This window comes from Agelaius phoeniceus, chromosome 31 (genome assembly GCF_051311805.1).
Source record: "Agelaius phoeniceus isolate bAgePho1 chromosome 31, bAgePho1.hap1, whole genome shotgun sequence".
Classification (NCBI taxonomy): Eukaryota; Metazoa; Chordata; class Aves; order Passeriformes; family Icteridae; genus Agelaius; species Agelaius phoeniceus.
This window is the reverse complement of record NC_135295.1, coordinates 3,290,241-3,314,562: the sequence shown is the minus strand read 5'-3', so window position 1 is coordinate 3,314,562 and position 24,322 is coordinate 3,290,241. Positions and strand designations below refer to the sequence as shown.

The following is a 24,322-nucleotide window of genomic DNA, read 5'->3' as shown; positions in this document are numbered from 1 at the left end:
AAAGGACAAACCCCTGGGAGATGGGGACAAACAGGATTTGGGAACAAGCAGGATTTGGGGACAGGATTGAGGGAAATGGAGGAGGGACGAATCCCTGGGAGATGGGGACAAGCAGGATTTGGGAACAAGCAGGATTTGGGGACAGGATTGAGGGAAGTGAAGAAAGGAGAAACCCCTGGGAGATGGGGACAAGCAGGATTTGGGAACAAGCAGGATTTGGGGACAGGATTGATGGAAGTGAAGAAAGGAGAAACCCCTGGGAGATGGGGACAAACAGGATTTGGGACAGGGGTGGGAAGCTGAGTGTGTGTGTGTCACCATGCAGGGGCAGTGTCACCGTGCCCCGTGTGTGACAAGACCACGATGTCCACGTGTCCCTGAGCACACCAGGCCACCTGTGTGGTGTCCCCTGAACGTCCAACCACACCCCAAACGTCCCCCCACGTACAGTGGACCTGCAGCTTCTGCGTGGTGGATCTCTCTGAGTTCTGCAGGGACTCGTGGTCCACGGTGCAGGTGACCTCGACCTCGTTGTCCTCCTTGGTGACACGGAACTCCACCCTGCTGGTCACCGTGAAGGTTTTGCCATTGGGGTCCTCCACCACCTCGGTGCCCGAGTCTGTGGGGACAGGGGACAGGGACAGATGGCACACTGAGCAGGGGACAGCCCTGCCTGGGGGAAGGGGCAAAAATAGAAATTTCCACTGAAGGGTTTGAGCTGCAGCCACAGGAGAAGCTTGGATTGATGTAAATATCGTACAAATGTTATTGTGGTTGTATTATAATTATATTATAATAGTATTATAACTGTATTATAATTGCATTATCACTGTATTATAATTGGATTATAGCTGTATTACAAGTGTATTATAACTGTATTATAATTGCATTATAACTGTATTATAATTGTATTATAACTGTATTATAATTGGATTATAGCTGTATTACAACTGTATTATAACTGTATTATAATTGCATTATAAGTGTATTATAAATGTGTTATAAATGTATTATAACTGCATTATTATGATTGTAAAAATACAATACACAGACATTAAGCAGAAAAATCACAGATTAGTTAGAAAGTTGTATTAGTTTAGAAGGTAAAATATAATATAATATAATATAATATAATATAATATAATTATGACATATTCCATATTATATAACTATATATATTATATATTATACAATTAATATGATCTAACAGGATATTATATATAACTATATTATATAATTATACTTTATGATTTTATATTATCTTATATATAATATATATAATATAATGATGTATATATTTTATATATATCATTATATATATAAAAATATATTTTATCCATTATATATACAATAGTATAATTATATATTACCTCCTAACAAACAAACCTGTGACTGCCCTCGCCCTATAACCAAACACCCCCTAAAACCCCCCAAGGCTGCCATTCACCCATCCCCAAATCACTCCCACACTGAAATCAGCCCCACCCTCCATTCCCACAGCTCCAACGCCCCCTGTCCCCCCTGTCCCCAAGCTGTCCCCACCCCCGGACAGCGCCACCCACCCTTGATGTCCCTGTTGCCCTTCCTCCAGCGCAGCTGCGCCGCGGGTTTGCTGCCGGACGAGCGGCAGATGAGCCGCGCCACCTTCTCCTCATCGATGGGCTGCTCGTGGCCGAAGATCTGGGGCTTCTGGGGGATTCCTGGAGGAGGAGACAAAAAAATCCCACAAATCTGAGCTGGCAGTGCCACCGCGAGGTGCGACACGCACGCAGGTGATGGGGTCTGGGAGCTGCTGATGGGGGCTGTGGAATCCTTTCCTTAGGGAAATCCTGCCCTTGGCATCCCAAATCCTGCCCTGGAACCCCAAATCCTGCTCCTGGAACCCCAAATCCTGCTCCTGGATCCCAAATCCTGCCCCTGGAACCCCAAATCCTGCCCCTGGAACCCCAAATCCTGCACCTGCAACTCCAAATCCTGCTCCTGGAACCCCAAATCCTGCCCCTGGAACCCCAAATCCTGCTCCTGGAACCCCAAATCCTGCTCCTGGAATTCCAAACCCTGCCCTTGGCATCCCAAATCCTGCCCCTGGAACCCTAAATCCTGCCCTGGAACCCCAAATCCTGCCCCTGGTATCCCAAATCCTGCATCTGCAACTCCAAATCCTGCCCTGGAACCCCAAATTCTGCTCCTGGAACCCCAAATCCTGCTCCTGGATCCCAAATCCTGCCCCTGGAGCCCCAAATCCTGCCCTGGATCCCAAATCCTGCTCCTGGAACCCTAAACCCTGCACCTGGTATTCCAAAGCCTTCTCCTGGCATCCCAAATCCTTCCCTTGGCATCTCAAATCCTGCTCTGGCACTCCAAATCCTGCTCCTGGTATCCCAAATCCTGCACCTGCAACTCCAAATCCTGCCCCTGGTACTCCAAATCCTACACTTGGAACCCCAAAACCCTGCACCTGGTACTGGGAAATCTTTTAGCCAGGGTGGCACAGTCTGAACTTTAGGCACAGCCTGGACTTTAGGGACAGTGGAAAATCTTTTAGGAAGGGTGGCACAGTCTGGACTTTAGGGACAGACTGGACTTTAGGGACAGTCTGGACTTTAGGGACAGAGGGAAATCTTTTAGCCAGGATGGCACAGTCTGGACTTTAGGAAAAAAGGGAAATGTTTCAGCAAATGTGGCACAGTCTGGACTTTAGGGACAGTCTGGACTTTAGGAACAGTGGAAAATCTTTTAGGAAGGGTGGCACAGTCTGGACTTTAGGGACAGTCTGGACTTTAGGGACACTGAGAAATCTTTTAGCCAGGGAGCACAGTCCAGACTTCAGAGATAGTTTGGACTTTAGGAAAAGAGGGAAATCTTTTAGCCAGGGTGGCACAGTCTGGACTTTAGGAAAAATGGAAATGTTTCAGCCAACGTGGCACAGTCTGGACTTTAGGGACAGTCTGGACTTTAGGGACAGTAAGAAATCTTTCAGCCAGGGTGACACAGTCAGGGTTTTAGGCACAGTGGGCAATCTTTCCTCAAGAGTGGCACATGTAGGGCTGTCCCCATGTCCTACCCAGCACGGTGACCAGGGCCTTGGCTGTCCTCACGGGCATGGTGAAGATGGAGCAGGTGTACTCGCCCTCGTCGGCCAGCACCACGTCGCTGATGCTGATGGTCAGCTCGTTGGGGGTGGATCTCTCCAGCTGGATCCTGTTATCCCGCAGGGCTGGGGACAAAAGGGACAGTGGGCTCAGTGCCACCAGCCCAGCTGAGTGCCATCATCTCAGCCACCACCCCAAGCTCAGTGTCACCACCTCAGCCCAGTGTCACCATCCCAGCCCAGTGCCACCACCCCAGCCCAGTGCCACCACCCCAATCACCACCCCAGCCCAATGCCACCACCCCAGCCCAGTGCCACCACCCCAGCCACCAACCCAAGCTCAGTGCGACCGCCCCAGCCCAGTGCCACCACCCCAGCCCAGTGCCACCACCCCAATCACCATCCCAGCCCAGTGCCACCATCCCAGCCCAGTGCCACCACCCCAGCTCAATGCCACCACCCCAGCCCAGTGCCACCACCCCAATCACCATCCCAGCCCAGTGCCACCATCCCAGCCCAGTGCCACCACCCCAGCCCAGTGCCACCACCCCAAGCTCAGTGCCACCACCCCAATCACCATCCCAAGATCAGTGCCACCACCCCAGCTCAATGCCACCACCCCAGCCCAGTGCCACCACCCCAGCTCAATGCCACCACCCCAGCCCGATGCTGCCACCCCAGCCAGCAGCAGCTCCCAGGGTGGCAGCATTGGGTTTTACCTCCTTTTTCCCCAACTGTGGGGTTTTATTTCATTTTTCCCCAGCTGTGGGGTTTTATTTAATTTTTCCCCAGCTGTGGGGTTTTACCTCCAGTTGGGGTTTTATATAATTTTTCCCAGCTTTGGGGTTTTAGCTCCTTTTTCCTCAACTGTGAGATTTTACCTGGAGTTGGGGTTTTACCCCATTTTCCCCAATTTTGAAGGTTTTCCTCCTTTTTCCCCAGCTCCAGGGTTTTACCTCCAGTTGGGGTTTTACCCCATTTATCCCAAACTGTGAGATTTTACCTCATTTTCCCCAACTCTGGGGTTTTACCTCGAGTTGGGATTTGACCTCATTTTTCCCTGACTTGGGGATTTTTACCTCATTTTCCCCAACTGTGGGATTTTACCTGGAGTTGGGATTTGACCTCATTTTTCCCCAGCTATGGGATTTTCACCCCATTTTCCCCCAAACTGTGTGATTTTACCCCATTTTTCCCAACTTTGAGGTTTTACCTCCTTTTTCCCCAACTCCAAGGTTTTGCCTCATTTTTCCCCAACTGTGGGGTTTTACGCCATTCTTCCCCAAACTGTGCGATTTTACCCCATTTTTCCCCAACTGTGGGATTTGACCCCATTCTTCCCCAAACTGTGGCATTTTACCCCATTTATCCCCAAACTCTGGGATTTTAGCCCTTTTTTCCCCAACTGTGGGATTTTACCCCCTTTTCCCCAAACTATGAGATTTTACCCCATTCTTCCCCAAACTATGAGATTTTACCCCATTCTTCCCCAAACTGTGGGATTTTACCCCATTTATCCCCAGACTGTGGGGTTTTACCCCATTTTTCCCCAGACTGTGGGATTTTACCTCCCTTTTCCCCAAACTGTGGGATTTGACCCCATTTTCCCCAACTGTGGGATTTTACCTCCCTTTTCCCCAAACTATGAGATTTTACCCCATTTTCCCCAAACTGTGGGATTTTACCCCATTTTTCCCCAACTGTGAGATTTTACCCCATTTATCCCCAAACTGTGGCATTTTACCCCATTTTTCCCCAGACTGTGGGATTTTACCTCCCTTTTCCCAAACTGTGGGATTTGACCCCATTTTCCCCAACTGTGGGATTTTACCCCATTTATCCCCAAACTGTGGGATTTGACCCCATTTTTCCCCAAACTGTGGCATTTTACCCCATTTTTCCCCAAACTGTGGCATTTTACCCCATTTTTCCCCAAACTGTGGGGTTTTACCCCATTTTTCCCCAAACTGTGGGGTTTTACCCCATTTATCCACAAACTGTGGGATTTTACCCCATTTTCCCGCAAACTGTGGCATTTTACCTCATTTTTCCCCAAACTGTGGGATTTTACCCCATTTATCCCAAACTGTGCGATTTTATCCCATTTTTCCCCAACTTTGAGGTTTTACCTCCTTTTTCCCCAGCTCCAGGGTTCTTCCTCATTTTTCCCCAACTGTGGGATTTTACCTCCCTTTTCCCCAAACTGTGGGGTTTTACCCCATTTTTTCCCAACTTTGAGGTTTTACCTTCTTTTTCCCCAGCTCCAGGGTTTTACCCCATTTTTCCCCAAACTATGAGATTTTACCCAATTTTTCCCCAAACTGTGGGATTTTACCCCATTTATCCCCAAACTGTTGGGTTTTACCCCATTTTTCCCCAAACTGTGGGGTTTTACCCCATTCTTCCCCAAACTGTGGGATTTTACCCCATTTATCCGCAAACTGTGGCATTTTACCCCCTTTTCCCCAAACTGTGGGATTTTACCCCATTTTTCCCCAGACTGTGGGATTTTACCCCATTTATCCCAAACTATGAGATTTTACCCCCTTTTCCCCAAACTGTGGGGTTTTACCCCATTTTTCTCCAGACTGTGGGATTTTACCCCATTTATCCCAAACTATGAGATTTTACCCCCTTTTCCCCAAACTGTGGGATTTTACCCCATTTTTCCCCAGACTGTGGTGTTTTACCCCATTTTTCCCCAGACTGTGGTGTTTTACCCCATTTTTCCCCCAACTGTGGGATTTTACCCCCTTTTCCCCAAACTGTGGGGTTTTACCCCATTTTTCTCCAGACTGTGGGATTTTACCCCATTTATCCCAAACTATGAGATTTTACCCCCTTTTCCCCAAACTGTGGGATTTTACCCCATTTTTCCCCAACTGTGAGATCTTACCCGATTTATCCCCAAACTGTGGGGTTTTACCCCATTTTTCCCCAGACTGTGGGATTTTACCTCCCTTTTCCCCAAACTGTGGGGTTTTACCCCATTTTTCCCCAGACTGTGGGGTTTTACCCCATTTCCCCCCAGCTTTAGGGTTTTACCTCGTTTCTCCCCGAAGTACAGGGTCTGCTGGGCAGGGTTGGACCACTGCAGCGAGGAATCATCGGGATCCTCCACCTGGCACTTGAGCACCACCGTGCCCCCGGCCACCACGGTCTCGTCTGATGTCGTGGGCTGGCTCTCTGCACGAGGAGAAGGACAATTCCTGGTGTCACCTCCCTCCAGAGCATCCCAGGGGACAGCACTGTCCCCAAAAGCCACCTGAGCACAGCTCTGTGGTGTCGTCTGCAGGGATGGTCCCAAAAACCAGGGGGGTTTTGCCTCATTGCTGAGCTGGGATGGGTCCTGCCACCCCACCTGCAGCACCCGTGGGGACAGGGGACACTGCTGTCCCCAAGGCAGCTCCCAGGGACAGGAGCACGGCCCCAGAGCTGCTGGAGGGTCCTGCCACGAGCAGATCCCTGCAGAGCATCCCAAAATTGGGCAGTGAGGATGGAACTGGGGATGGGGATGAAGGGTGAATCCCAGCTTGAGGCTTCTCTGGAAGTCCCGGCCAGGGAGGGACTCATGGAATGGGCTGGGTTGAAGAGACCTAAATGTCACCCAGTGCCACCCTTGCCATGGCAGGGACACTTTCCACTGTCCCAGGGTGCTCCAAGCCCTGCCTGGGATGCAGCAGGAGCGGCTGGCACTGCCTGGTGGCATCTGGGGAGGGACTGACCCTGGCACTCCCTGCCAGGCACTCCTGGGATGCTCCATTCACCACCTCCATCCCTGCACAGGCACCCCCAGCCCAGGGAGTGCCACCTGTGGGTGCCACTGTCCCCCTCCCAGTGCCACCCCTAAGGGCAAGCGTCACATTCACATTTTCTGGAAAAAACCCTTTGCCCAGGATTCTTCTCCTGGGAGGCTGAGAAGCCTCAGAGAAAAAGGAAAACAATAATTATCTGATTTGCTTCTCCTGTGTTTGGCTGCTTTGGAATGTGTTTGGAGATTGTTTACCAACACGTGATTGTTTCACTGGTTTCATGTGAATTGTTTTGAATTAATGACCAATCACAGCCAAGCTGTGCCAGGACTCTGAAGAGAGTCACGAGATTTCCTTATTATTTTTTTAGCATTCAGTAAGCATCCTTTCTGTATTCTTTAATATGGTATGCTTTACTATTCTAAACTATAATATAGTATTAGAGGGATATATATATATATATATATATATATATATATATATATATATATATGCACACCTAATATACAGTATTATATAATATAGTATTAAAAAGTAATATATATAATATAGTATTATATAATGATACTATATAATATATATAATATATAATCATATATAATATGATACCATATTATATATATTATATAATAATACTATATAATACATAATATATACTATATAATATACATATAATATATATAATATATACATATACATATATAATATATATCATATATAATATAATATACAATATACAATATATAATATAGTACAGTATAATCTAATATAGTATAATATAGTGTAATGTAATATGATATATAATATAATATAATATAATAGTAATATATAATATAGTATTATAAAGTCATAAATACAATATAGTATTATAATATATATAATATACAATATATAATATATTATATATTATTTATAATTATATAATATATACAATAGCATTATATAGTATTACACAGTACTATTACACTAGTCTAATACTATTACACAGTGCTATATATAATACTATTATATACTATTATAAAACAATAAATCAGCCCTCTGAGAACATGGACTCAGGTTCACCATTCCTCCCTGCCATGAGGGTCCCTGCAAACACAGCAGGCCAGGACGTGCTCCTGTCCCTCCCCTGGCTGTTCCTTCAGCTCCTCCTCCTCTCCTTCCTCCCTTGGAGCAGCCCAAGGGCAGGGAGAGCAGCTCCAGGATCAGATAACCCCCCCAGCCCAAGGACAGCTATTTTTGGGAAGCTGCCGTGCCAGGGACAGGGGGGACATGGCACAATCCCCCGGCCCAGCAAATGGAAACACCTGAATTTTCTCGTTCTGCACACACAAGGTGAAAGGAAATTTATCCTTGTGCTGCCATCACAAACTCCTCAAAGCTCAGGAAGGAGGTTTTGGAGGAGGGCAGCACAAGGTTGTTGGCCTTGCCTGTTAAAACCCAGAAAGGCTGGGCTGGAAGCACCCAAGGACGGAATTTTCAGGAAGGAAATCCCCATTTATTTATTTCATATATATATAGGATTTAACTTTTGATTTATTTATGATTTATTCCTTCCTTTGGAAAGGAATTCCTCTTTGCCAACGGTGGGCAGGCCCTGGCACAGCTGTGGCTGCCCCTGGATCCCTGGCAGTGCCCAAGGCCAGGCTGGAGCCACCTGGGACAGTGGGAGGTGTCCCTGCCATGGCAGGGGTGGCACTGGGTGACATTTAGGCCCCTCCAACCCAACCCATTGTGGCATTCCCCGAGCCCCTCCCTGGCCAGGATTTCCAGAGAAGCCTCAAAGTGGGATTAAAACCATTCCCAGTGTCCCTTCATGCCCAGGATCATCCAGTGCCAGCCTTGCCATGCCCTGCTCAGCCTGGCCTTGGGCACTGCCAGGGGGGGAGCAGCCACAGCTGCCCTGGGCACCCTGTGCCAGGGCCTGGCCACCCTGGGAAAGAGGGAATTCTTTACCAAAGGAAGGAATAAATAAATAAATAAATAAATAAATAAATAAATAAATAAATAAATAAATAAATCCTTAATAGATAGCTAAATAAATAAATAAATATGTGTATATACATATATAGAGAGAGACATTAAAAAATTAGATATATGTAATGAATAAATGATATAATTATAAAAATAAATTTAATAATAAAAATAAAATAAAATAATAAAAATATTTGTATAAACAAATAAATAATAGAAATAAAAATATAAAATATCACTATACAAAAATTTAAAAATTAATAATAAAAATAAAATTTTCATACATAAAAATATAATATAAATAACAAAATATAAAATATAATACATTTCCAATAAATCAATAAAAATAATAATGGATAAATCCAAATCAATCAATCAATCCAAGCCAGCAGCACCAGCCTGACCCCAGCCCAGGGGTCTCAGAGCAGGGACTGTCCCCTGGTGCCACCCCTGTGCAGCCAAGGCTGGGCAGGGCTGGCACCACGAGCTGTGCCAGGTGCTGCCCACACCGGGAGCATCCGCCCTGCCCGTGCCAGCCCGGGCTGTGCCACCTGCCAGGGCTGGCACTGCCCCTGCCTCCTCCTGCCACTGCCACGGCCTGGGGGCTGCAGGGACCCCTCAGGGCTCCCTCGAGCCCCTGCTCAGGGAAATGGAGCAGTTATTTTCAGGGGAAATGATTTTTTTTTTAATTTTCACTTTTAAAAATATATATATATCATATATCTTTTTATATATTTTAATAGATATTTTATATATATTCTATATAATTCTATATTATATATATTTTATATATTTTTATATATTATATATTTTATATATATAATATATATTATATATTATATATTTTATTAGATATATACTGTACTATTTTATGTAGATTTTATATATATAAAATATAGATTTTATCTGTATATAAAATACATTTTAATATATTTTATATTTTTAATCTTTTAATATATCTTTTTATTTATTATATTCTAAATATATTTTAATACATATTTCATCATTAGATATTTTTATATATTCTATATTTTATATAGTTTAATATTTTATATACATAATATCTAATATACTTTATAGATTTTATATATATTTCTATATAAATATATATATGTTTATGTATCAATATATATTTTATATTTTTATATTTTTATATTTATATATATGTTATATTTTTAAAATATATTTTCAATGCATATTTTAATATATCTATATTATATTTTCTATATTTTTATATATTATAGACTTTTTTTTTTTTTAATAAGGGGAGATGTTCTTTCCAGGTGAGGCCTCCTGGCAGCCTGGGCACACTGCCACCCCTCCCTGGCACCATCAGAGGGACCACACCTGGCACAGGAGAGCTCAGATCCAGCCCAGGATCCAGAGCAAGGCAGAAAACCCTAAAACCACCCCAAAAATTCTCTGTGTGGGGCCCAGAGCTGCTGCCCATGTTTGTTTGTGCAGCAGAGCCAGGGAAAACCTGGAGCTCCAGAAAAATCAATATTTCATTAATTAGGGCTGGGCACGTTGGCAGAGGGGCTGCACTCGTGAGGGGGAACGGGGGAGGAAAATGGTGGAGGGAAAGGATGGAGGGAAAGGTTGGAGGGAAGGGATGGAGGGAAGGGATGGAGGGAAAGGATGGAGGGAAAGGATGGAGGGAAAGGATGGAGGGAAAGGATGGAGGGAAGGGATGGAGGGAAAGGATGGAGGGAAAGGATGGAGGGAAAGGATGGAGGGAAAGGATGGAGGGAAAGGATGGAGGGAAGGGATGGAGGGAAAGGATGGAGGGAAAGGATGGAGGGAAAGGGTGGAGGGAAAGGATGGAGGGAAATGGTGGAGGGAAAGGGTGGAGGGAAGGGATGGAGGGAAAGGATGGAGGGAAAGGATGGAGGGAAATGGTGGAGGGAAAGGATGGAGGGAAAGGGTGAGGGAAAGGATGGAGGGAAATGGTGGAGGGAAAGGATGGAGGGAAATTGTGGAGGGAAAGGATGGAGGGAAAGGGTGAGGGAAAGGGTGGAGGGAAAGGATGGAGGGAAAGGATGGAGGGAAAGGATGGAGGGAAAGGATGGAGGGAAAGGATGGAGGGAAGGGATGGAGGGAAGGGATGGAGGGAAAGGGTGGAGGGAAAGGATGGAGGGAAAGGATGGAGGGAAAGGATGGAGGGAAAGGATGGAGGGAAGGGTGGAGGGAAAGGGTGGAGGGAAAGGATGGAGGGAAAGGATGGAGGGAAGGGATGGAGGGAAGGGTGGAGGGAAAGGATGGAGGGAAGGGATGGAGGGAAGGGATGGAGGGAAGGGATGGAGGGAAAGGGTGGAGGGAAAGGATGTCAACATCTCTGCTGCTCCTGGAGACCAGTGTGACTGTCCCCATCCCACAGTGATTGTCCCCATCCAGCCATGAGTGTCCCCATCCAAGAGTGGCTGTCCCTATCCCACAGTGACTGTCCCCATCCCACAGTGACTGTCCCTGTCCAAAAATTATTGTCCCCATCCAGCAAGGACTGGCCCCATACAACAAGTACCCCATACAATGAGTGTCCCCATCCCACAGTGACTGTCCCCATCCAAATATCATGGTCTCCATCCAGGAGGGACTGTCCCCATCCAAAAATGAGTGTCCCCATCCTGAAGTGGCAGTTCCCATCCAAAAATAAGTGTCCCCATCCATAAATTACTGTGCCCATCCAACAGTGACTGTCCCCACCCAGCCATGAGTGTCCCCATCCTGCAGTGACTGTCCCCATCCAGAAATGAGTGTCCCCATCCATAAATTACTGTGCCCATCCCACAGTGACTGTCCCCATCCAAACATGAGCGTCCCCATCCTGCAGTGACTGTCCCCATCCAAATATCAGTGTCTCCACCCAACAGGGACTGTCCCCATCCAGAAATGAGAGTCCTTATCCAGCAGTGACTGTCCCCAAATCTCTGCAGCTCTGGGCCTCCAGCCCCACGATGCTCCCAACCAGGAAAAATTGATTTTCTGCATCCCAGGAATTCTGCACCGCAGCCACGGTGCTGCCTGCCCGGAGCAGCTTCACTGCTGGAGATCAATAATGAAATGTTTGATTTCACCTGGAGCACCCTCAGGAAGCAGGGACAGAGGCTGGGAAGAGCCCAGCAGACGTGGGGGACGAGACTGGAGCTGCAGGAGCCTCTCCAAGGAATGTCCTCCCCATCCCAGCTTTTTTCCAGGCTGGGAAAGCATCTCTGGAGCAGAAATAACCCCAGGGAAAACCACCCACTGCTCCAAGCCCTCCAACGCCTCTGGTTCACAGTCACGGCCCAAAAATGTTTCTCATTTCCCTCCCTCATTCTAAAAAAAAACCATTTCTTATCTCCCCCCTTCTTTCCCAAAATTTCCCTCCTTCTTTGTAAAAAAAAATTCCTTCTCATTTCCCTCCTTCTTTCCCAAAAAACATTTCTCATTTCCCTCCTTCTTTCCCAAAATTTCCCTCCTTCCTTCTCAAAAAACCCTTCTTCATTTCCCAAAATTCCCCTCCTTCCTTCCCAAAAAACCCCTCTTCATTTCCCAAAATTTCCCTCCTTCTTTCCCAAAAAAACCCCTCCTTCTTTCCCATTTACTCTGTGTTTATCATCACAAAGATCCAATTCATCCCCTTGGGCACAGATGTTTTCGAAGGCTCCTTTTTCTCCTCTCCAAGGACTTTGTGTTCCAGGAATTCCCTCCTCAGCTCCATCCCCACTTTCTCTGCGTGGATCCTTGCAGGAATCAGCCCTGGCAGGGAGGGAATTTTGAATTCTGGTGGATCCTTGCAGGAATCAGCCCTGGCAGGGAGGGAATTTTGAACTCACATAAATCCATGAAGGAATCAGCCCTGGCAGGGAGGGAATTTTGAATTCTTGTGGATCCTTGCAGGATTCAGCCCTGGCAGGGTGGAAATTTTGAACTCACATAAATCCATGAAGGAATCAGCCCTGGCAGGGAGGGAATTTTGAACTCACATAAATCCATGAAGGAATCAGCCCTGGCAGGGAGGGAATTTTGAATTCTTGTGGATCCTTGCAGGAATCAGCCCTGGCAGGGAGGGAATTTTGAACTCCTGTGGAGCATTGCAAGAATCAGCCCTGGCAGGGAGGGAATTTTGAATTCTTGTGGATCCATGAAGAAATCAGCCCTGGCAGGGAGGGAATTTTGAATTCTGGTGGATCCTTGTAGGAATCAGCCCTGGCAGGGAGGGAATTTTGAACTCACATAAATCCATGAAGGAATCAGCCCTGGCAGGGAGGGAATTTTGAATTCTTGTGGATCCTTGCAGGAATCAGCCCTGGCAGGGAGGGAATTTTGAACTCCTGTGGAGCATTGCAAGAATCAGCCCTGGCAGGGAGGGAATTTTGAATTCTTGTGGATCCATGAAGAAATCAGCCCTGGCAGGGAGGGAATTTTGAATTCTGGTGGATCCTTGTAGGAATCAGCCCTGGCAGGGAGGGAATTTTGAACTCACATAAATCCATGAAGGAATCAGCCCTGGCAGGGAGGGAATTTTGAATTCTGGTGGATCCTTGCAGGAATCAGCTCTGGCAGGGAGGGAATTTTGAACTCCTGTGAATCCTTGCAAGAATCAGCCCTGGCAGGGAGGGAATTTTGAATTCTTGTGGATCCATGAAGAAATCAGCCCTGGCAGGGTGGAAATTTTGAACTCACATAAATCCATGAAGGAATCAGCCCTGGCAGGGAGGGAATTTTGAATTCTTGTGGATCCTTGCAGGAATCAGCCCTGGCAGGGAGGGAATTTTGAACTCACAGATCAGCAAACCTCAGACATCTGCTGTGCACATCCCTTTGCAGGCTGATTTTTGCAGGGTGTGAATCCACAGTCTGGAATATCCAGAGCACAAATTCCAGGCAGCTGAGCAGCTCCAGATTTCCCAGGAGAGGGAAACCTGCTCCTGTTTGGGTGCATCTGCTCCTGCAACTCCAGGGCTGGTTCCTTCCCCAGTCCAGATGTCCTTTGTGCTTGTAGAGTCCATCCAGGCTGTCCCCAAAATGCAGACCCAGGCAGGGAGAAGATGCTGGAGCAGGCTCAGAGCCAAAGTGAAGGTGGGAGGGATCCAGGCAGATCCAGGACAGGGCTCCACGTGGGCTTAGGTAAAATGCAGTGTTCACTTTGGGGTCAGAAAGTTGAAATTCTCAGCATTTAGGACTCCAACAGACATCCCTGTGTGGTGTCACCTGGCTCTGGGTACAGGAGCTGCAGAATTCAGGGTGTTCCTGTTCTCCTCACAGGGATAAATCCATCCACAAACTCCAATGGTGCCTCAAGTTCCTTCTGGCAGCTCCCACCTTTGCACCTCCAGCCCCCACAGCCACTCCCTCCCTCCCACAGGGTGAAGGGATTGATGCCAGGGTGCCAGGAATGTCACAGGAATGAAAAGATTCCCTAGAAGTGGCAAACACAGCCCTGGGTGTGCTCCCAGCTCAGCTCTGCCATGGACAGGGGTGCTGGGACCTGTGAGATCCAGAGGTTCAGGGGGATCCTGATGTTCCAGCAGGATGGGATCTCATTCCTTGTGACCCTGGGGGCTTCACACCTTCCCACATGAAACCCTCAAACTCCAAATTCCAGAGGATTTCACCATAAATGAGCATTCTCTGACTCCAGGGGCTTCACTCACATGAAACCCCCAAACCCCAAATTCCAGAGGATTTCACCATAAATGAGCATTCCCTGACTCCAGAGGCTTCACACTTCCCCACATGGAACCCCCAAACCCCAAATTCCAGAGGATTTCCCTGTAAATGAACATTCCTGGGAATTTGAGCAGGAATGAGCATTCTCTGATTCCAGGGGCTTCACTCACATGAAACCCCCAAACCCCAAATTCCAGAGGATTTCCCTGTAAATGAGCATTTCTGAGGAGATGCAGCTTCTCATATGAAACCCCCAAATTCCAGAGGATTTCACCATAAATGAGCATTCCCTGACTCCAGAGGCTTCACACTTTCCCACATGAAACCCCCAAACTCCAAATTCCAGAGGATTTTACCATAAATGAGCATTCTCTGACTCCAGGGGCTTCACTCACATGAAACCCCCAAACCCCAAATTCCAGAGGATTTCACCATAAATGAGCATTCCCCAACTCCAGGGGACTTCATATCTTCCCAAATGAAATCCCCAAACCCCAAATTCCAGAGAATTCCCCCATAAATGAGCATTCCTGGGAAGGGGCACAGCAAGAGACACCCCAGCTTCTCATCCCCCCTGCTCTGAACCCGGGGGTGTCCCAGGGCATGGGGATGGTCCCCAGCAGCCCCCAGGGCAGGCTCCTGCTCTGAGGGGCACTGATGTGACCCCACAACCCCCTGTGACCAAAGGGACACTGTCACCTCCTGCCACACTGCCCAGGGGACAGCCCAGAGCTGCTGGTGCCACCTGCCCAGCAATTAGCAGCAATTAGCAGCAATTAGCTCCAGAGAGGCTGACTCCAAGTGCTTTGGGAGCACAGGATGCTCCTCTCCTCCTCCTCCTCTTCCTCCTCCAGCCTGGCTGCTCTCAGAGCTGACATTCCCGATGTGACTCCAGCTCCATCTTCACTGCAGCTTCTCCTCTCCTCTTCCTCCCTGTCACAGCTTCCTGAGGGACCCCAAAAGGAGAAAATTCCCCCAAAAGCTCAGGGCACAGGGCTGGGTGACCCCTGTGCCAGTGAGTGCTGAGAGGGGGCAGAGCAGAGGAAAAATTCCCAGTTCTGAGCCCCCACAAATCCCCCAAACACCCTGACAGCATTTCCCAGTGTCACAGCTCCCTGAGGGACCCCAAAAACAAGAGAATTCCCCCAAAACCCCGGGGCACAGGGCAGGGTGACCCCTGTGCCAGTGAGTGCTGAGAGAGGGCAGAGCAGAGGGACTGGGCCACCACAAATCCCCCAAACACCCTGACAGCATTTCCCACTGTCACAGCTCCCTGAGGGGCCCCAAAGGAAAAGAATTCCCCCAAAACCCCAGGGCTGGGTGACCCCTGTGCCAGTGAGTGCTGAGAGAGGGCAGAGCAGAGGAAAAATTCCCAGTTCTGAGCCCCCACAAAACCCTCAAACACCCTGACAGCATTTCCCACTGTCACAGCTCCCTGAAGGACCCCAAAAGGAGAGAATTGCCCCAAAACTTCAGGGTAGGGGTAGGGTGACTCCTGTGCAGGGGTGACCCCTGTGCCAGTGAATGCTGAGAGAGGGCAGAGCAGAGGGACTGGGCCACCACAAATCCCCCAAACACCCTGACAGCATTTCCTGACCCTGACAGCTCCCTGAGGGACCCCAAAAGGAAAAAATTCCCCCAAAACCCCGGGGCACAGGGGAGGGTGACCCCTGTGCCAGTGAGTGCTGAAAGGTGGCAGAGCAGGGGAAAAATTCCCAGTTCTGGGCCACCACAAATCCCCCAAACACCCTGACAGCATTTCCCACTGTCACAGCTCCCTGAGGGACCCCAAAATGAGAGAATTCCCCCCAAAACCCCGGGGCACAGGGCAGGGTGACCCCTGTGCCAGCAAGTGTTGAGAGAGGGCAGAGCAGGGGAAAAATTCCCAGTTCTGGCCACCACAAATCCCCCAAACACCCTGACAGCATTTCCTGACCCTGACAGCTCCCTGAGGGACCCCAAAATGAGAGAATTCCCCCCAAACCCCAGGGCACAGGGCTGGGTGACCCCTGTGCCAGCACCCTCCCACAGTGTGCCAGCCAAGAGCTGAGAACTCCTATTTTTGAGTGGGTTTTTAGCTCCTACCCTAAGGCCAATCTCCAACATGACTGTTGCCAAGGGAACCAGCTCGGTGCTTTGACAGTTCTGTTTTAAGGATCTCCCTGCCCAACGAGGTGGCTCAGCCCAGTTGGATGCCCTGGCACGAGGTTTGGTGGCCCTGAAGCCACCTCAGTGCCGGTGGCCTGAGCAATTGTCACCCCAAGTGCCCCAGGATTAACCACACGGGGCTGTGTAAGAGGAGATTTGGTTTGAATATCCTTATATTTTATATTGTATTTTCACATCCTAATATTTTTAATAATTTATTTATTTTAATAACAGAGCTGAGGGGTGGGGAAGCCCTGGCTGCTCTGCTCCTCTCCTGGGGGACAGCACAGCCAATGCCTCCTCCTGACCTGCCAGAACCAGAACCATGGAATGGCCAGAGTGGCAAAGAGTCCCCAGACACCCCAACAATCCCAGCCTGTGCCTGGGAACATTGTCCAAACTCTCCTGGAGCTCCTTGGGAATGTGAGAATTCCCTGGGGAGCCTGCTCAGTGCTCCAGCACCTTCTGGGGGTAGAAAATTTGCCTGATATTGAACCCAAACCTGCCCTAAGACATCTCCAGCTATTCCAGGAGGTCCTGGAGACTCCCCACATCCCAAAGGATGGCCAGGAATGTGCTCCACACCAGCTGTGGCTGCTGAGTGTTCTGTCCCCTCTTGGAGTACCCAGAACCACAGGGAAACAAAAAAAACCACCCAGAATTCAAAGCTGGTGAGACTTGGAGAGGCAAAATGGAGCTTCCAGGAGGGTGCAGGTGCTCAGGGAAGCTCAGAGCAGCAGCAGCTGAGGCTGGAGCACCTCAGGAGCTCTCCTGGATCCATCTCAGAGCAGGAGTAGCAGAGCAGGATCCTGATGGCAGCAGGAGGGAGAATGAGGAGCTGCAGCTCTGGCCACCACTGCAGACACCCCAAAGCTCTGGAAACATCTCCCCAGGGACTGTGGGAGTCCAGATCTGGCCAGCAGTGCAGACACCCCAAAGCACATCCCAAAGGATGGCCAGGAATGTGCTCCACACCAGCTGTGGCTCAGCAGCTCACCTCTGCTGCTGCTGTTTTGTCCATTTTAGAGCGCCCAGAACCACAGGGAGACCAAAAAAAAAGCCAGAACTCAAAGTTGGTGAGACCTGGAGAGGCAAAATGGAGCCTCCAGGAGTGCCATGAGGTGTGCAGGGAAATTCAGGGGCTGGAGCAGCTCAGGAGCTCTCCTGGATCCATCTCCTCATGGCTTCTCCTCACCTCAGGAGCAGGAGTAGCAGAGCAGGATCCTGATGGCAGCAGGAGGGAGAACGAGGAGCTGCAGCTCTGGACAGCACTGCAGACACCCCAAAGCTCTGGAAACATCTCCCCAGGGACTGTGGGAGTCCAGATCTGGCCACCACTGCAGACACCCCAAAGCACATCCCAGCTCTGGAACATCTCCCCAGGGTGTCACCGGGATATTTTCTGAAAAATCCCTTGGCCACGATTTCTTCCCCTGGCAAGATGAGAAGCCTCAGTTTCTCCATGTTTTGCTGCTCTGGAATGTGGTCTGGAGATTGTTTATCCAAAGATGTGAATTGTTTTTAATTAATGACCAATCACAGCCAGCTGTGTCAGACTCTGAGGAGTCAACCACAAGCTTTCATTATCATTCTTGTGAAGCCTTCTGATGTCTCCTTTCTCTTTCTTTAGTATAGTTTTAGTATATAATTTCTTTTACTATAATACCATAAAATAATAAATCAGCCTTCTGAGAACATGGAGTCAAATTCTCATCTCTCACCTCATCCTGGGGACTTCACAACACCACACCAGGGTGTGTGGGGGTCCAGCTCTGGCCACCAGTGCAGACACCCCAAAGCAGCATTTCCTCCAGGAGTGCCATGAGATGCTCAGGAACTCTCCTGATCCATCTCCTCGTGCCTTCAGACCAAGATCCTGATGGCAGCAGGAGGGAGAACGAGGAGCTCTGCAACATCTCCCCAGGGTCTGGGGGGTCCCAGCAAGTCCTGTCCTCTGAGCAGCCCCCAGCCCAGGGACCTGCTGCTCTCCCTGCCAGTGGCCACCCAGCTCAACAGTGTCAGAACTCATTTCCCTGGAAAATCCCAGCCTGAAAGCAACAGCCTGGAAAAGCTGAGCTTGCCAACAAACACCGTTTGAGGTGTCGGAGGCTGAAGAAAAACATCTGCAGCTCAAGCACCGCCTGGAGCATCACCCGAGGACGGGGCAGCTCCCGGGATGCTGCAGGGACACAGATCTGCCGTTTCCCAGCCAATCTCCTGGGAAATGCTGCTGCTGCCAGCCCTGCCATCCTCCAGCACGTCCGGACACCGCAGAGGCTCCGGGGGAGCCGCAGCATCCAACGCCTGCCCGCGGTGCCTGCGCCCTCGGCCGCATCCCGGCGCAGGCGGAGCGTGGCTGGGCGGGTGACCGGAATGGTTAAAAACACATCCCCGCTCCCGGCCGCGGCTTCCCCGCCTCCCGCCGCTGGCACCGGCTGCCTTGGGGCCGTCTGGCTTGGTGCTGTTGGCACCGGGGCTGCCCAAATAAAGCACGGAGAGTTCCTGCCTCTGCTCTTTATCCTGGGGAAGAGGAGCTCTCTGGGAGGGGGATGGAGAATCTCAGCCTCTCACAGGTGGGTGGAGGAGCTGGGGCAGCACAGAGGTCACTCCCACCCCTCTCCATCACCATCCGATGAAGGCTCTGCTGGTCTCGGCTGATGGTGGCCAGCCAAGAGCAGAGGGGCCAGAACTGGACCAGATGGTTCAAGCTGAGCTGACCCAGTAACTGAGAGGAGGAGGAGGAGCAGATCCATCTGACTGTGGGGGTGTCACAGAGCTGGCAGCACCTCCCAGGGCCCACTGAAGAGCCAAAGCAACGAGGACTCCACTCAATCTGTGCAGAACCAGCACCGGGGGACCTGCACAGCCAAGGCATCAGCAGGGCTGGGAAAGCAGCTCAGGTGGAGACCAGGCTGGGCAGGGGGTGCCAGGCCGGCCACTGGCACAGCAGAACAAGCCCAACACCACAAGCAGAGCCCACCAAGCTCCCACCTGGCACCGCCACCAAAACCACCCCGGACACGCATCCAGACCCTGCCCCGCTCCCTCCCTCCCACTGCTCCTCTCCTGCAGGAACCCGGATGGGCACGAGACACCCTGGATTGGCACAAAACGAGGTTAGGAACCAAGGCAGGGAAAACAAACAGGAACAGCTCTGCTGCAGCTCCCTCCATCTGCCTGCACGGCCGCCGTGCCAGCGCCGGGGTGACTCCCCAGATGCCGCCGCCTCCGGCTCCTCCGGCGGCTCCAACACCCCTGGAGAGGTGAGAACGTCAGGCACAGGGGGAAGAGGCAGCATCCTGCAGGCAGGAGACCTCCCAGGCAGGGAATCCTGGGCAAACAGGGCGTTTTTCCCTCCAGAGGAGGATGGGCACCCACACCTCGGGATGCTCAGCTCGGGTTCCAGCAGCATCACCCCACTCCTTTGGGATTTCTCCTCCCAGCAAACAGCACAAGCAGAGGTTTGGCCATGCCAAACCCCACGGCATTGGCAGGCCAGAGGCAGAATTCCTGTCCTGGCAGCGGTGCCAGCACATCCCTCACCGTCTGGGCACCTCCACAGAGCCTGATCCCAGGCTTTGTCCTAAAATCCAGCCTTGCCTGTTGAGCCTAACGCGTTGTGCCAGACAGCTGAGTGGTGGATTCCGTGCTCTCCAGCCTGCACAGGGATGCTCTGCTCCTCCCCTGGGGCTGAGCACTGATCCCAGCCCTGGAACAGCTCCTTTCCCCCAGGCAGCTGATCCAAGTCATCCAAAATCAGGCCAAGCAGGTAGTGAGTGATGCAGAGAGGTCGCCCTCCCTCCCTTTCGTGCCTCACCAGGGCTGTCACTGCTTCCTCAGCTCTGGAGCCAAGGGCTGCTGCTGGCACAGGCACTGGGAGCATATGGCAAAGCCCTAATGGCACTGGGAGCGGGGCTCTCCACACATTCCTTGGGGAAAAGCACCCTGGAAAGCAGCAAGCACAGAATTCAGCTGCTCCAGACAGTGCTGGGCTCTCCCACATCCCAGCAGGACCTGCAGATGTCACCGGCTCAGAGGCTGGGGATGGCAAAAGCCCTGTGGGACCCCATCCCACAGGGGCAGGGCAGGCTGGGAGGCTGCTCCAGGACACCAGGGCATCTCCCCAGGGCACAAGGAGCTCTCTGGGTGGCCTGGCCAAGCTGAGAGCTCCAGCAGCTCCAGAGAGACAAAAACACCCAGTGCCCTGAACCTGCCTCATCTCACCAGGCTGAGGACACCTCCCCATGTCCTCCAGTGGCCCAGGGAAAGATCAGCCCCAAAGTCATCTGGTTTTGGCCCCATGGTGGCCTCCCAGGGCACTGCCCAAACAAGGGCAGGGTTTGGACCTGCAGATGTCACCTGCTCAGAGGCTGGGGACGGCAAAAGCCCTGTGGGACCCCATCCCACAGGGCAGGGCAGGCTGGGAGGCTGCAGAGCATCTCCCCAGGATAGAGGGAGGTTTTCTGGGTGGCTTGGCCAAGCTGAGCGCTCCAGCGAGACAAAATCACCCTGCAGGACAGGGACAGAGCCCTGAACCTGCCTCTCTGCAAACCTCCTCATGTCCTCCAGTGCCACAGGGAAAAAAAACAGCCCCAAAGTCAACTGGTTTTGGCCCCTTGGTGGCCTCCCAGGGCACTGTCCAAACAAAAGGGTTACACAACTCCCAAGTGGAATAACCCTGCAGAGAGAGAATGATCCTCACACACAAGGACAACCACGCACCAGCCCAAACACACCCGAATGTGCCGACAGCAGCACAACGGCAGCCAAGAGCTCAGACAGGGCCCTCTTGTGCAGGAGCAGGGCCTGGGTGACTTCCAGGGGTTCCTCCACACCCTGCCATGTGTGTAGCAGAGCCATCCACAGCCCTGGAGGAATGTTCTCCAAGGAGCAGCCTCTATCCCTCCCCAGGACAGGTGCCAGGGAGGGGATGTCACGCTGGGATGGCTCAGAGGCTCCAGGATGAGGCACCAACCATGAAAACACAACAACTTCTTTCCAAGCATCTCCCATCTCCTCTGCTCCTAAAGGATTTTTTTGGGGGTCTGTTTGTCCAGCTGTGCTGGACCCTGGCTCTGGTGGCCAGGGCTGGGCCACAGCAGAGGCCAGCCCGGGAGGAAATCTTGCAGTGTCACCATCCGGGCTGCGTCCTGTCCCAGGACAGCTCCGGGTCACAGCCACCTCCCCTCCCGGGATGCTCGGCCGTCCCCAGCCCCACAGGCTGAGCATCCCCACGCTGGGGCTGCCAGGATGTCCCCACACCCTGGGGCTGAGCATCACCCACACCCAAGTGACTCTTTCGGGTGCCCGTGGGAGGACCGTGGCCAAAACCAGAACAAATCCCGGGATTCGTGGATGGGAACGCAGCCACCAGCCCCCAGAGGCTGTGACAGCAACAGAGATGGGTGCGGGGGAGCCGTGGGGGCGGCGGGCTCAGCCCTTGTCCCCACCGTGTCACCTCCCACCCGCACAGCCCTCGGGACCCTCGGTGCTGCTCCAGAGCCCCCTCCCTGCCCCTGATGGGCCGCGGGGATGTGGATGAGACCGGAGCCAGCCCCAGCACCTCCAGACCACAACACAGCGGGTCCAGCCCAGCCCCCGGCCGGCGGCTGCACCTCCCCACCCAAACACGCGCAGCAGCATCGCTCCTGTCACGACACACGACTCCCGACACGGCAAACGGAGCCGCCAGCAGCCAGACAGGGATGGCGGGTCCGAGCCACCGGGGCCACCCCGCAGGGACCCGCAGCGACGGGGGACGCGGCGCTGCCACCGGCGAGCCCCGACACAAATCACAGCCGCTCCGTGCCTGTCGCGACTGTCGCCGCCGGTGAACCCCTCTTTGTGTGGCGAGCCCCGCTCATCCCGGCGGGACGGGGAGCGGCCGCCGCCGCCGAGCCCCCCGCCCATCCCGGGGAGGCGGCTCCCACCGGAGGCACCGGGGAGCCGCCCCAGCCGCGGCGCGGATGTCACCGGGCTCCCCCGGGAGCTCCGTCCGCCCCTCCGTGTGTCACCGCCGAGCCCCGGGCACCCTCACGGCGGGGCGGCTCCGCCGCACCGGGGACTCTCCATCCGCCCCCCCCCTCTCCGCGGGCAGCGCCGGGAGGGGCCGAGCGCCGCCGCCGCCGCCCGCCGGGGCCTGTCTGGAACCTTCCGCCGCGGCCGTGGGGGGACACGACGGGCAGCACCGGCGCCGCCGTGACCTTGAGCCCCGCCGGCCGCCCGGGGAGCCGCACCCGCAGGCGGCGGCGGGGCGGGCCCCGAGGGCCGGGCGGGGCGGGGCGGGCGGTACCTGCCTGACCCACATAACGGCGACGCCGCCGCCGCCGCTCCCCGCACCTGTCGCTCGCTTCCCCGCATCCCCCGCCATGAGCGGCGGGGATGAGGAGGGAGCTTCGCCCGCTCGCGGTGCCGCCACTCACCGTCGCGGGAGAGGTTTCCCCGGGAGCTGCCGAAGCAGGCGATGAGCAGGAGGATGCCGAGGGCGGGAGGCTGCATGCTGGCGGCGGCGGGAGCCCGCGGGGCCGGCGCGACCGAGCCGCAGCGCGGGCGGCGGGCGCTGCTCTCTCCGCTGCTCCCTCAGCTCTGGAGCCGGCGGTGCGGCAGCGGCGGCGATTAAATAGAGCGCGAGGAAGAGACCATTCGTGCCGGGGGGGGGGAGCGGGGGGGGCCGCGCCGATGCCGCCCCCCTCGGCCCCCGTGTAAACACGCCCGCTCCGGCCGCCGGCCCCCCCCGCGGGCTGGGGCGCGGTGGTGCGCGCCGCATGCGCGGCTCCCCGCGGGAGGCAGGTGCGCGCGGGGCGGCGGCGGCGGCGGCGCCGGGGGGGGGACGGCGGGAACGGCGCGAACGGCGCGAACGGGGCTGCCCTCAGTGCCCGTGATCCCCTCAGTGTCCGTGATCCCCTCAGTGCCCGTGATCCCCCTCCGTGCCCGTGATCCCCTCCGTGCCCGTGATCCCCTCAGTGCCCGTGATCCCCCTCCGTGCCCGTGATCCCCTCAGTGCCCGTCATCCCCTCCGTGCCCGTAATCCCCTCCGTGCCCGTGATCCCCTCAGTGCCCGTGATCCCCTCGGTCCCCGTGATCCCCTCAGTGCCCGTGATCCCCTCGGTCCCCGTGATCCCCTCAGTGCCCGTGGTCCCTTCGGTCCCCGTGATCCCCTCAGTGCCCGTGGTCCCCTCCGTGCCCGTGATCCCCTCAGTGCCCGTGGTCGACTCGGTCCCCTCCATCCCCTCGGTCCCGTGATCCCCTCGGTCCCCGTGGTCCCCATCCCGCCCCCCATGCCCCAGGGTGTCGTCCCCAGTCCGGATCCCCGCCATGGAACTGGGTCTCGCCGGTGGAGCGGTGGAAACGGGACCGGTCCCACGGCAGGGCGCCGCCGGGTCGGGCCCCTCTCGGCTGGCGGTGTCCCCGCGATGGGCCCTGTCACTGTCACCCGGCTGGGTGGATGGGGCACGGTCCCTTTGGCAGGAGAGAGGCCAGAGCAGAGATGCTCTGCTCAGCAGAGATGAGGGCTGTCACCTGTGCTGGTGTGTCACTCTCACTGGGGTGTCACCTGTGCTGGGATGTCACCTGTGCTGGGGTGTCACTCTCACTGGGATGTCACCTGTGCTGGGATGTCACCTATGCTAGGGTGCCACTCATGGTGGGGTGTTGGTCTCAGTGGGGAATCACCTGTGCTGGGATGTCACCCATGTTAGGATGTCACTCG

General features: G+C 52.8%; 1 protein-coding gene across 1 annotated transcript in view; it reads right to left on the bottom strand.

The window, feature by feature from the left end:
• CADM3 (cell adhesion molecule 3) overlaps positions 1-23,240 on the bottom strand; it is a 36,286-nt gene extending 13,046 nt beyond the window's left edge. Inside the window, exons 1-5 of the mRNA XM_077192169.1 lie at positions 23,037-23,240; positions 6,137-6,277; positions 3,065-3,217; positions 1,563-1,700; positions 449-619 (exon numbers count right to left, since the gene is read on the bottom strand). Coding sequence (XP_077048284.1) covers positions 449-619; positions 1,563-1,700; positions 3,065-3,217; positions 6,137-6,277; positions 23,037-23,112 — 679 coding nt within the window. The 5' untranslated portion in view covers positions 23,113-23,240. The remainder of the gene's footprint in view (positions 1-448; positions 620-1,562; positions 1,701-3,064; positions 3,218-6,136; positions 6,278-23,036) is intronic.
• Between the last annotated feature and the right edge of the window lie 1,082 nt (positions 23,241-24,322).